This window comes from Mytilus galloprovincialis, chromosome 8, assembly GCF_965363235.1.
Source record: "Mytilus galloprovincialis chromosome 8, xbMytGall1.hap1.1, whole genome shotgun sequence".
NCBI lineage: Eukaryota > Metazoa > Mollusca > Bivalvia > Mytilida > Mytilidae > Mytilus > Mytilus galloprovincialis.
In genome coordinates, this window is record NC_134845.1 from 42,053,426 (window position 1) to 42,067,661 (window position 14,236).

The 14,236-nt window shown below is 32.2% G+C and overlaps 1 protein-coding gene and 1 long non-coding RNA gene across 3 annotated transcripts in view; one reads left to right on the plus strand and one right to left on the minus strand.

Moving 5' to 3' along the window:
- LOC143041959 (uncharacterized) overlaps positions 1–14,236 on the plus strand; it is a 189,929-nt gene that overhangs the window by 168,744 nt on the left and 6,949 nt on the right. The window lies entirely within an intron of this gene.
- LOC143043291 (matrilin-1-like) lies at positions 6,630–12,789 on the minus strand. Of its 2 annotated transcripts, none has more exons than XM_076215674.1 (5): positions 12,424–12,789; positions 11,133–11,687; positions 8,327–8,443; positions 7,627–7,723; positions 6,630–7,273 (listed from the first exon to the last, which is right to left on the minus strand). In XM_076215674.1, exons 1-5 carry the CDS (start codon positions 12,428–12,430, stop codon positions 7,039–7,041), a joined length of 1,011 nt encoding a protein of 336 aa, XP_076071789.1. In that variant the 5' UTR covers positions 12,431–12,789; the 3' UTR covers positions 6,630–7,038. The 2 variants fall into 2 exon arrangements, with proteins under 2 accessions (XP_076071789.1, XP_076071788.1); XM_076215673.1 differs by having other exon boundaries at positions 12,479–12,788.

Sequence of the window (14,236 nt, forward strand, 5' to 3'; positions counted from 1 at the left end):
ATGTAAACCATTTCTTTATATAAATGCTTGACTTGCTATTTCAAATAAGTGGTGTCAAAATATAAACAAAATACCTTTGTTTATTTTAGAAACTGTTTCCTCTGTAGAAGGTACTTCCGTTGTCGTTGGAAAACACGAAACACAACCATTCAAGTGTTACATAGCTGGTGTTCCATTATCTTGAATGAAAGTTAACAAATATCTGAAAACGTCATGTTTACTTTTCCATAGTATAAAATTAAGACATACATTCATTGTTACTATTGATGCAATCGTTATTGATACTTTTTTATTTGATTTGAAGTTATAATTTAGTACTGGAAAGGAAATCACTCATATTCCAAGAAAAGTTACACAAACAGAAACAATTCAATTCAAAATTATGATTTGTGTATTTTAATTTCTCCTTGTGATACTTTCAATAATTTTAATTGATTATCAAAGGTACCAGGATTATAAGTTTTGTAAACAGGAAATTTATAAAAATAACCACATTATTGATATTTATGTCAACACCGAAATGTTGACTACTGGGCTGGTGATACCCTCGGGGACGAAACGTCCACCAGCAGTGGCATCGACCCAGTGGTGTTAATAGTTATCAAGGGTACCAGTATTATAATTCAGTACGTTCGCGTTTTGTCTACATAAGACTCATCAGTGACGCTCATATCGAAATATTTATAAAGCCAAACAATTACAAAGTTGTAGAGCATTGAGGATCCAAAGTTCCAAAAAGTTGTGCCAAATACGGCTTAGTTACGTCTTTAATTATATTGGAATTTAAAATTATATTTATACCAGTGTCCAATTTAAGACTTGTTCTTTCTTGGGATAAAGATTCTGTTGAATATGTTGATAATGTTGTAGTTGAATCTGTTATTTCTACTGAATTTGGCAATTCTGTTGAAGTTGAGTATGTTAATTCTGTTGAGTATGGTATTGTTTTCCTTTCTGTAGTTGTTAATGTTGTTGATATTGTTGTCAAAGTGTTTGTAATCGTTGAACAACCATCAACTTCGGACTGTATGGCATTTAAATCTGAAAAAAAAAACAGTTATTATAAATTTCTAACCATAAGCAAGCTCTGTGGCGAAATATTCTCATTTAATTCTGTAATCATAGAAGCAATTTACTGTGACGGTATAATATATTCGTTAACTTTTAAATCCACTTATAATCTGTTCATGAAAATATTACTCTATACTTTTAAATAAAAAAAGGTCAGGCATTTTTATCTTTCATCTTTTTTTTTCATCAGAATATTTTTTTTATCGCGTATCGAAAATAAAAAACTATAATTAATATAATGCAACACCATTTGTATATGCTTAACAGTGAGCAGTATCGAAATCACACAACATTAAAAGGTCAACTTTAAATCTTTGAAAGCAAAAAATCTATACCATGGCTCGTTAAATAGCTGTTGATTTTTATATATCTCCTTTATGTATAAAACGTCCGCTTTGAACACATACTTTTCATTTCAATTTATGGCTAGAAAAAAAGCTCAGAAAACAATTGTGTGTTCTATTTTTTCCATATTCCATCTTTAACTGTTTCCATGTATAACCATTTATATAATGGGGCAGACAATTCAGAATGATGAGATCTACCTTTCTAGTTTTCTCTCAAAGACGATTTTTATCTATTGTATTTTTTTGTCACTATCTTGAAGCGCATGATAGGTACACATAAACTTTAATAAGCCAAAGTGATACGCAAAACAATATTTACATATAGTCGTGATTGTATCGTAATTTGTTGCCTTTGGATACTGATTTATACTGATTTTATCGTTTTCTCATTGGCAATCATACCACATTTTCTTTTTTTTCATATAATCATTGTATTCAATTTCTGGGAACTGTTATACATGAAGAGCGAAACACGATGGGACAAATTGTGCAAATATTCGGAAATCGTGGGTACTCATTAAATTAGAATACGTTGCTCTTTTTAAGTAATTTATTTTTCATTATTGCTTTTTAACACCAGAACTATAATATCTTTAGAGAAACTCTAATAGCAGAAATGATGAGCAAGACAAGATCTATTTATAAATAAAATGACAGAAATCGTAAGTCAGCTACTTAATCGATTGATTGATTGTTGTTTGCTTTACGCCGCATTAGCACAAAAAGGCTATATCGCGGCGATCTACTTATTCGAGTAATTGTTCTTGAATGAGATTTTTTACTCTATAGTAGCTAAAGAAAAAGTGTTAACTGGATATCTGCAAATAAGCCACATAGCTGAAATTCTAAGTCCACTCCTTATAGGGGTTATTTCCACTAAAAAATATATTAAATGTTTCAACCTTGTCAAAAAGTTTTAAAAAGACATTTCTGTTCTACCAACTTTTTCTACTTGTAATAAAGATCTTATTTGAAAAGATACAATTTCTATAAACCCACATTTGTATACATGGTTTCATAATTTTCATTATCGCTATACATGTTTTGAACAATACAAAAATGATATGTAGATGGACTAAATCCTTTAACTGATCCCAAAGTATGATAGTTTATAACTTTTTTACTTTTATTACTAGTTTATTTCGAAATAAAGCATACATACCCAGTTTAATAGATATATTTAAAATACAATTGCACAGATTTGAAACTTCTTCTATATAAAATATGTTTTCTGGTGAACTAGCTATGTTTGGAAAAAATCAATTCTTTCAGTTGTTTCAAACATCAGTGATCCAACTCCTATAACGTAAATAGTTTGAACTGTCGATAATAAAAACAATGCAGCGAATTGTGTTTGTGTTGGAGTTACGGACTGTCCATACCTAATCAGAAGCATTGAAGACTGAGCGTCTGTCCTCATTCCTGATGATTGGACATAGATATTGTCCCCAATATAACTTAATGCAACGTGCGTTTCACGACTACCAGTTAAACTGTGGTTCTTAATGGAAGTAATAGCATCCAGTACGCTTGATTTGTCGCTTTTATCGTTTAAATCAAACTCTGTCTTTGGAGATGTGTTGAATGTGACCAGAGCCACCATATTATCATTTGTTCCTATTGTCAATCTACTTGTTATGTTGTAAATGAAGTCTACGATTTGATGGAATTCGTCTTTTGAAACACCAGCAGTTGTATCAACCAAAAATGTAATATCTGGAGAGAAAAAAATAACTGCATTAATAAATCGAAGAAGTAACGGTACTACAAAATGACAATATACCTAAAAGACAATAAAATTTTAATTTTATCCGACACGATTTGAAAGTTCTAGTGTCCGTAAGTCTGTCTGTCTGTCAATTTTTTTTCTCAGCAACTGCAAAAACTGAGCTTCCTGATATTTGGTACTCATTGTATTTGTAAGCTATAAATTGTCACACATTTTCAGATCTATCACTTCTATATTTCTTATTTGTCTCATGCATGTAAGATATGGATGTGTCATATATGATATTTCTATTGATACACAGATAAGAGATTTAATGATGGGTATTTTGTCTGGCCATACACATATAATCTGTAACGGTTGATTTAGCTCGCCCTACTTTTGACTTTCGGGGGGGGGGGGGGGGGGGGGGAATGGCTGGGATTTATCTTGCTTGCAGCTCAGTATTTTTCTTGCCTTTACTTTTTTCAAATAACTTTTCGAAATTTTCGATTTTCATTATTTTTCAAATTCGTATTTGATTTGCCAACCTTACTGTTTTGTTCCGAGTGTCACTGACGAGTCTTGTGCAGGAGAAAAGCGCCTGGCATATAAGAGTATAAGCCTGTTATTTTGTATGAGTTTTATCTAAAAGAAATCTCAATAAAAGCAAACATCGGATGCATTTTCATACTTTGTTTACGCATACATCAACCTATATACCATAGGCAAATGAGAAATGATATTTTTCATAAATTTAGTGAAGATTACTTGGGCTGTTCGGCAATCATTTTAAGTTCCCCAAAGTAGTATTGTATGATATTTGATTGTCAAATGTTTAGTGGCAAATCTTTCATACATTTTCAGGGTTAGAACAAATAAATAAATGATACAATAGAGATATTACGCAAATTATGGGTTAAACGGGATGAAGGGCGGGTGTTTTGTTTTTCTACTGAAAATGAGGGTGTGTTTGATAAGGGAACATATTTTGCATTGCATCAGCCAAATGTAATCGATTGTACAAGGAGTTTTTACGTGAACTCTGTTTTATATTTTCTTTATATGTTCAGGGTGAGAACAAATAGATAAATGATACAAATCAGTTGTAATGCAAATTATGGGTCAAACGGGATGAAGGGCGGATGTTTGTTTTGCTACTGAAAATGAGGGTGTGTTTGATAAGGGAACATATTTGCATTGCATCAGCCAAATGTGATATATTTTACAAAGATGTTTTACGTGAATTCTGCTTTGTATTTTCTTTACATGAGATTATGTATTCGACATCCCCATATGCCGACCGGAGGAAAATGTGTATTTGACAACCATAGCAGTAAAACGGACGCCTCCTCACATTTGCAATGTTGTACTCCCAGAAAGGGTGAAATTTTAGAAATGACAATATTTCTATATCCTCGTCAAAGTTATAAATTAGGGGCGAAAGATACCAGAGGGAAATCATATATAGCCTTACAAAATTAAGTATCCTTTCAATTTTTCTACTTCGTTAAGTCATAATTTAAATAAATATTTTTGGACACAATAACTTTCAAGGATGAATATGAGACAAATTTAATCATGCTGCGAGTATAGTCACAATGTTAAAATTACTTGACACTAGATGGGCTGAATAAGAAACAATAACATGTTAATAAAATCGCAGACTTTTTTTCTTTCTTTTTTAAATTGTGGTCAGTATTTGGTAATTCGATCAATTTGTTGTTGAATGAATCGTTGTAAACAAAAACTATCTTTATACAATTAGAGTTATCTAGCCATGAAACAATCACTTCCAACCATTGTTTACTGATATGCAGTGACTCGGTAATCAAGTTTTGTACCAAAATATAAAGTCATATGAACGAGTTTCTGATTATTATAGTGTTCAGAAAATTATAAGATATTCGTACATTGTGTCTCACCTTTATTTTGTTCATGTGTAATACTTATTATAGCTACATAAAAAAAACTACATGTATCTTTATATGAATTGATGAATTGCACTGAAACAGACACGGGCACTTTTTAATAAAAGAGTTAAAAGACTTGTAAAAATTCACTGACATAAAATATCAGAAAATACCTACCAATATATGGCATATATTTCAAAAATTTTCCAACTAATATATACAAAGTTTTCTAGTCAATATGAGGGCTGCTTCGCAGTGAATTTCATTAAAAATAAACTTTAACTTACCTTCAACCAAAACTTTGATTTCATAAGAGATAGACAAACGGATGAAAGAAAAGACCGACAAACATAATGCAAAACGTATTGCTATTTTCTGATTGGACAGCTAGATAGCAACCCCCAGTAAATGCCAATAAGTGTACCATTGCTGTTCTTCATCTGATAAGTGTACATGTTGATTTGTTTACTTTCTACTGTCTTTTACGGTTAAACAATCGATTTTGCGATTCATTTTCTCTTCTTATGTTTAAATTGGTTTTCCAAATCATTGGATCGATAATTTTGGTGTTTTTTAAGTGGTTTTTTTATATTTTAATTTATATTTTTCAGGTTTTTTTAGTGTCCATTACCCTGCACAAGGGGGAAGGTATCTTTAAAAAAAATATGTCAGAAAAAACAAGAGACTCCCAAATGAATTTTGTGAACTTTATATCAATGCATACCATTTTCTAATTTGCTCATTCTCCTAGTACATATTGTGTGACTTTGTGCTTTAATAGTTATCAAAGGTACCATGATTATAATTTAGTACGCCAGACGCGCGTTTCGTCTACATAAGACTCATCAGTGACGTTCATATCAAAATATTTATAAAGCCAAACAAGTACAAAGTTGAAAAGCATTGAGCATCCAAAATTCCAAAAAGTTGTTCCAATGTAGTCCGAAATCCAATAATGTAAAATTTATGTTTTCTTGTGTTAGGCTTCATCACTGGATAAAATACTATTACTGGGACTTCTTCAAATCCGTTACTGCGACTACCATACAAGTGATACTTTAACTAGCTATAAAAACAGTTTTACTCAATCATTTTCTGTGTGTGTGTATAAGAAAATGTATACATGTACCAAGTCGGGACAGTTGTTATTTATTCGTTTGATGTGTTTGAGCTTTTGATTATGCCATTTGATTTTGGACTTTCAGTTTTGAATTTTCCTCGGAGTTTAGTACTTTTGTGATTTTTTTCCTCGGAGTTTAGTACTTTTTTTGCTTTTTAAAATATCAAAATGTTAAAATTTAGTATTTCAAAGAGTAAAGTAACAAAATACCGAACTCCGCGGAAAATTCAAGACGGAAAGTCCGTAATCAAATGGCAAAATTAAAAACTCAAACACATCAAAATGACTGTTGTTAATATAACAAACAAAAAAGTTTATTAAGAAACCAAAATAAAGATGGAAACTCAAATTTATTTAAATCAATGACGTGTACCAAGTCGAGGAATATGACAGTTGTTTTCAAATCGTTCATTTCTAAGAAGGCTGGTGTTTGTTTTTGTACCAGTTTCTGTTGTTCCGTTGTTTTTCTCTTATAGTTGATGTGCTTCTCGCTCTTTGGTTTGTTTCAACTTATCGATTTATGACGATTGAAAAGTGGTATACTACTGTTGCCTTTATTTAGAACAATTGTGGATGTACTTCGTCAAATTGATATACCTTCAGCACTTGTTTGGTATGGTATCTAGTACCAAATAATGTTAACACAAAAATAAATCAGATGACATTTATGTTATTTGCAATCGTCTGAATCCCGAATTCCATTTGAACCAATTATTCTTCTTGATCGTCTCATTTATATAAAAAAAATCAGAAAAAAATAAAAACAAGTGCAATTAAAGATTCATTTCATTTCGTTTTTTCTTTAATTTTTTATTATTTACTAAGCTGTGGTCGTGAAACAGGTATAGCTAAGCAATATACGTAAACACAGCCCATAATATTTCATATAGGAATTTTCACATTAATAATAGACGATGTGACACTTCTTTCTCCAAGATTTTCATACACTGTAAACATTGTATCCTTTTCACTCATTGTTTTAGTGGGTGTGATACTGATGCTGGAAGTGTCTCTCTTGTACATGTGTCTTTTTTCTCCTAAACTTGTGTCATTGTACTCATTTACAGCCTTTACTATATCATCTTCTGGACTTATCTGGTCCTTTTTATCTTTTCTTCTAAATAAAATAAAAAAATAACAAAACTGTAAATTGATTTATAGTAGATTCTATGAACTATAGTTATTTGACACAAGATGCAATTTTTATTCTTTCCCTTAAAGCAAGCGTAAATTGTTCTAAAGCAGAAAGTAACTCATCGAAGATTAAAATAATATAATTTTGTACGCGATACGCACGTGTTGTCTACATATATCTGAACAGTGGCACTCGAAACAAAACAGTTGAAATGGAAGTCCAAATCAAAAACATTGACGACCACTGGAAACCGAAAATAAAGTTTTTGGGTGGGGTTTTTTAAGGAATCTGACGTTTTTAATGATAAAATTAATTATAAATAAAGCTCATCATACCTTTTTCTTTTATACAAGAGGTATAATACGCAAGCTAAAATTGCTAGGATCAGTAAACATGATAGCAGGATGCCTACTACGGCACCGATATCTAAACCTAAAATAGAGAATATAGATATTTTTCAATTAACCTAACAAACAAAGAAAAACAAATATGGGTCCTATTAAATCTCATGTTGATAAATATGAAATAAAACTAAAATAATGAAAAACAATTACGGGTTCAGATTTTAACCTTACTAATTATAAATCAGAGTTCATATTGAAATTGTGTTCATTTGTGCATCAGACATGACAAATATTTTAATACTAGTAAACTTCATACGACCAAGACGGAAAAAGGACGCATAATACGTTTATCATAGTTCATGATATGTGTATTGGAGGAATAAAAAATATGATTATTATACTATATAGTATACAAGTGAAATTAACACATTAACACAAATTTGGAAGAGATAGAGCTGATAAAATAGTAATCGGAATAATAAATGTATATGTCAGTATGATTAGTATATTTGCCCTTATCCTCGACTTTTTCATCACAATTTGCATTAATTGCTCCCTGGGTTTTCTCAACCTTTCCAAATGTTTGCAGTTGGTTAATTCAAAATTTTCAAGTTGTTTTGGCAGTAAATCATTATCAGTATTAATGCGCATTAGTGTTATCGTAGTTGATGAAAATTACCCAATCAAATACCTTCGTTTGTTTGAGAAATTGTCGCCTCTGTCATTCTTTCTGTTGAAGTTATTTCTGCAGTCGTTGGTTCTACCCACTCATCACAACCATCCAACATTGTAGCTGTTGTTTCATTATCTACGAATCAAAAAGATGAATTTGTGAACATATCTTGCTTCATCAAGATACAACACCAGAATATAGAGGTACATATAAAGGGTCAATATTTCATGAATTTGTTATAAGCATGACCCATTTTTTAATATCTTCAAGTTTAAACTTAATTTCACAGTACCATAGTTCCATAGTTTACATTGTAGATTTAACAAACGTGTGGAATTGTGCACGAAATTATAATAACCCGTCAGATGAGAAAGCTGAATACTGCAATATTGACAGAAATGGCAAAATTTTGAATTTATCCACTGAATCTACTGGAAGGAAATTCCTGCTCTTTCTTAGATGTGGGTCTTTGTATTGTCTTCCAATACTTATAAATCATTTTTTGCTTTAGGTACCAACTTTTCTTAAAACGTTTGATAATTGCGTTTTTATCACAATGTCTTTAACAACAACATGGCGAAATACCAAGAATTCTTATACTCTTAGATATTCAAATTCAAATACGGTTTGCAGGCGCGTAGCTCCCTATACGCTAACACGCAGTTGCGTGCACATCGATTCGGCATGCAAAAAAAAAATTGGCAAAATAAAAATTTATAGATTGAATGTTAAAGGAAACACCTATGTTGTCACTTTTTTAATTGATGAAATATCATTAAATAACGGCATTTGGTTTCAAAATAAAAGTGTTATTGGAGATTATGACAAAATCGGACAGTAACTTGTACCTTTTACAAGATTTGAATTTGTAATACTCAGTCTAAGACATGTAGTTTTTGGAGCACATTTTACAGTGTACGGTTCATCAGTTTGGAATGAAATGTACCAATCGGCATTAGAATTATCAGAACCCTTCGATATCGTTGAAAATATGCCGAGGCGATGTGGTCGACAGACTACCAGAGCCAATCACCTTGCAAACACGCCAAAACAGTATTGGAAAGTTTCATTATTTTTTGCGTATGTTGAAAACAAATGTACGATCAACAATGAACGACGACAGTTACTAGCATTACTGCATATTCATCGGCATTTCAGTGTGAATATTGACAATTAAAGTAATAGAGAAGTTTGTTTCTGCCTAGACCCGAAGAGCAGATTTTGGACAATTTTGAGTAAATTCTGTATCACACAAATATGTGTTGTTTATGTATTACTCTAGTCAGAAGATTTATTAATAGTTTTACATTCATAAATTTTTTATAAGTCCTATCTACATATTCTTTTAACCGTCCTATGACCGAAAACCGGAAAAGAAACATTTTTTTCAGCATAAAAGGGTCCCAAAATTTTTTCGCCTTGCTCCGCCCGGCGGTAGTTGCTTGCACATGGTTTCTTTCTAGCTACGCCCCTGGTTTGACAAGTTTTAAATTTTAAATATTGACCACACAAGTGGTGCAAATAGATGCAGAGATTTGCATTGTCAAAAAAATCTACATTCAATGTTACTATAATAAATATCTTTGAATAATTAAGTATATAATAATAACTTTGTGCTAATTGAGATTGTGACACAGTGATGACTGCTGTACACCTATTTTGACAATTCTAGTTACCTAGTGTCTCTGTTTTGTTCACGCATCGTTGTCAATATAATGGAACTTGATGCGACTGTCATACAAGTGAGAGGTTTAGCGCTATAAAACCAGGTTCAATCCACTATTTTCTGCATACGAAAATGCCTGTACGAAGTCAGAAATATGACAGTTGTTATCCATTCGTTTGATGTGTTTGGGCTTTTGATTTTGCCATTTGACTTGGACTTATATCTAGAAATTGACTATGAGGGTCGGTTGAAAACAAAACTAAAGAGATGGTTTCAGCTTCCCAATTGTGACCTTTTCATCTTTAAACCAAGAGTTTCAAATGGTGAAGTAGAAATCATCTTCGTAAATTTTACAGACACCATCACGAGTTGGTTCCCGTTATGGAATATTCGTTATACGTATGGTATCGGATATATTCTCTTTGTCGTAATAACAATCCCGTTCCATTTTCACGAATGTGACCTAACGATTTACTGGCTTTGTAATAACATGAGCAACACGACAGGTTCTATATGTGAAGCTAGATCTGCTTACCCTTCCGGAGCACCTGAAATCACGCCCAGTTTTTAATGGGGTTCGTTTTGTTCTTGTACTCCCATTTATTACATTTTGTTCACGCATCATTGTCAATATAATGGAATTTGATGCGACTGTCGTACAAGTGAGAGGTTTCGCGCTATCAAACCAGATTCCATCCCCCGTTTTCTTTTTTTTGTTAATGCCTGTAGCAGGTCATGAATATGACAGTTAGTATCCATTCGTTTGATGTGTTTTATAATTTGATTTTGCCATTTGATAAGGGACATTTCGTTTTTAATTTCCTCGGAGTTCAATATTTTTGTGATTTTACTTTTTATAAGTATTACAGTAACCAGTAACCATTCAATATCTAAAGCTTTATTAGATGCAAAATGAATTAGTTAAACACTAAATAAATCAAAATCTTGCTGAAACAATTCCGTATCAATCTAAATGCAAACATAAAAGACTAGGATATCGAACATATCAATGGAATCGTGTTAAATATTTTGATATGAGCGTCACAGATGAGTCTTGTGTAGACGAAACGCGCGTCTGGCGTACTAAATTATAATACTGAAAAAACACGCTTGCATTGGTTTGCACACTTACCATTCAGATTATTATTTGAGACTCACCAATCTTAGGTAAAATGGATGGCACAATACCACAAAGATTTATAAATCCACCAATATATTCAACATAATAAGAGTCAGGATCGTTTGCGATTCCCTGCAATTCGTCATTTGTTTTAGATAAATCTGAGCCTATGCCTATAGCGAACACTTCTGCTCCATATGATGTTCTGAGATCGTTTGCTTTGGTAATAGTTAGAGGTGTATTAGTCGAAGGGCCGCTTTCTATCACAATAACAACTTTATCAGCATCACTGCGGCCCCCTTTTATGGAAAGATAAAGTGTTCTCGTATATGTTAATGCGTCCATTGTTTTCCTCGAAGATACGGTTGATTGAGTGTATGATATGCTGTTTATGGCTGACAGAAGACTTGCTTTGTTGTTATTGTCGTCTAACTCAAATAAGGCGTTTGCCTCATCATCAAACTTAACGACTCCCATTCGAATGTCATTGTCGCCAATAGTAAGATATGATGTCACATTGTAAATGAAACCCATGGTCAGTGCGTGGTCATCTGCTGATACTGAACTTGATGCATCTACCAACCAAAGGACATCTATAACACAATAAATAGGATTACTTAATGTACGTCGCTCAGTAATAATGGAAGACGATTAACTTTAGTTATATTCCCTTTCTAGTCGAACGAGAACAGTATTTTTGTGATTTTACTTTTGAACAGTTATTGGTTTAGTGAGTTTTTAAAAATTTATGAAAACTTTGCTGGCTTCTTTGACTTTGTTTAACTCTTGTATTAAAACAATAGTGCTATATATATATATGAAGATTTTTCATGAACAATATAAAAAAAAAAGAAAATTCTAACACTAAATCGATGATTCTTTGTCAGTATATTTACAATATACGAATCGAGTTTGGCAAACCATATCAAAACTCCAGATAGCAGAAATATTTCTTAAATGGCTTCCACTGGTTATAAACTGGTTATAACTGAGTACAAATTTAGAAATATTGATTCTTGTGGTATTTTGAACAGGGTTTAACAACCTCTTGTTTGTTGTTATCATCCCTAAATATTAAATTATAGTTTGTCGAGCGTCACTGATGAGTCTTTTGAAGACGCGCGTCTGGCGTAAATAAAAAAAAAAATACAATCCTGGTATCTATAATGAGTTTATTCACTACCTGTAATCAAAACTTTTAAGAAATGCTTATCAGTTACATTAAGAATAATTAAATTGTTTCTTCTCCTTCCAGAAACTATTGTATGCAACTCACAGCTAATAAATGCAACTTTATTTTTTCTTAGTAAATTCGTAATCCCCTCTTACCGACCATTTTAATTCTGGGTCCGCCTCTGCTGTCATAGTTATTATTTCCCCATACCTTTATATGCTCCTCTACAGTAAGTCAATGAAAGTCCAAAAATGATCAGAAATACCGTTGTTCTCAACATCATGGCACTTATTAAAAATAATTAAACTTTATGAATATAAATAACATATTTCAAAAAAAAGTCCCTCCATTTTTTAAACTTTAAACAATAGCTATAACTTATATACAACACGACAATTGCTGATTCATATTTTATAAATTCGATAGCAGAAAGCTTATCGTCTTCATTGTGTATGTTCTCTCATTGCTCTAGTTCTTCCATTGAAATCTGCTATATCATTATCTGTTAAGTGAAAACTTAGTAGGGGAATTTAAATGGAAAGTGGGTCTCGTGCTACTGACATTAAACTACCAATATATGTTTGTGTATGAACATGACAACATAAAGTTATTTCATAAATCTATATACGTTTTTCGGCTTTTACCCTTTTCAAGTAATTCATGATGAAGGCAACATCTTCATTTTCCGATATATAACTCTTTTTTATTCTTATCTTTGTTTCTAGTTTGGTCAAGAAAGGGTTGGTTGGGTTTGAAATTCGGGAAATTTAATTTGAGCTAAGTTGGTTTCATATGTAAGAAATATTTCTTTTTTTTCCATACTCCCTGCAGAAGGAAAGAGTCCATCTGGTATGAAACTCAGTATTGAAATGATTACTCTAATAACGATACCGGTCAAATTCCTTTCATAGGATGATCTAGTGATGAAATTATTTTTTTAAGGGCCAGCTGATGTCTGACTCCGGGTGTGGGATTTTCTCGCTGCGTTGAAGACGGTTTTTTTGCTCTTTGGTCGGGTTGTTGTCTCTTTGACATATTTCACATTTCAATTCTCAATTTTATGATAGGTCGAATGGCAGTTATCATTTAAAAATATCCCATTCAAAAAAGGTTAAGGATACCTTGCGAAAAGGTGTTGGACCCATGTTAGGCATTCCCCGCGTTGATGTTAGAGATATCATTTCCGCAATTTGAATTTTACTTACTACTGTAAGTGATGAAACTACAACATTTTTTTCAACTATTTTTTTATTCAAAACTATTCAGTCGGATTTTGAAAAGCTTTTAGTAACTGGAGCATAATAAAAAAAATTACAAAACAAATACTAAAAATAAGTATATGCATGCGATAGAATATTTAGATATAGGAAGATGTGGTATGACTGCCAATGAAACAACTCTCCATCCAAATAACAATGATAAAAGTAAACCATTATAGGTCAATGCACGGCCTTCAACACGGAGCCTTGGCTCACACCGAACAACAAGCTATAAAGGGTCCCAAAATTACTAGTGTAAAACCATTCAAACGGGAAAACCAACGGTCTAATCTATATAAAAAAAACGAAAAACGAGAAACACGTATAAATTACACAAACAAACGACAACTTCTGTACATCAGATTCCTGACTTAGGACAGGTGCAAACATTTGCAGCGGGATTAAACGTTTTAATGGTACCAAACCTTCTCCCTTTTTCTGAAACAATTGTATAACATCACACCATAGAAAACACGATAAAATATCAATTGAACTCATCAAAAAACGTAAATTGACACACTCTGAACGAATAAATGATCTGCGATACCTGAATGCAAATACATTGTTAATAAAAATTATTAGGGACAAACATTCAAGGCCAAAAGCAAACAAACAATTCCAAACAAAGCCATGGCAAGACACCACCGCGAAATATTTAACAAGCCTTAGAAAATCACACTGTTTGCCTATATTATGACACAACTATGGA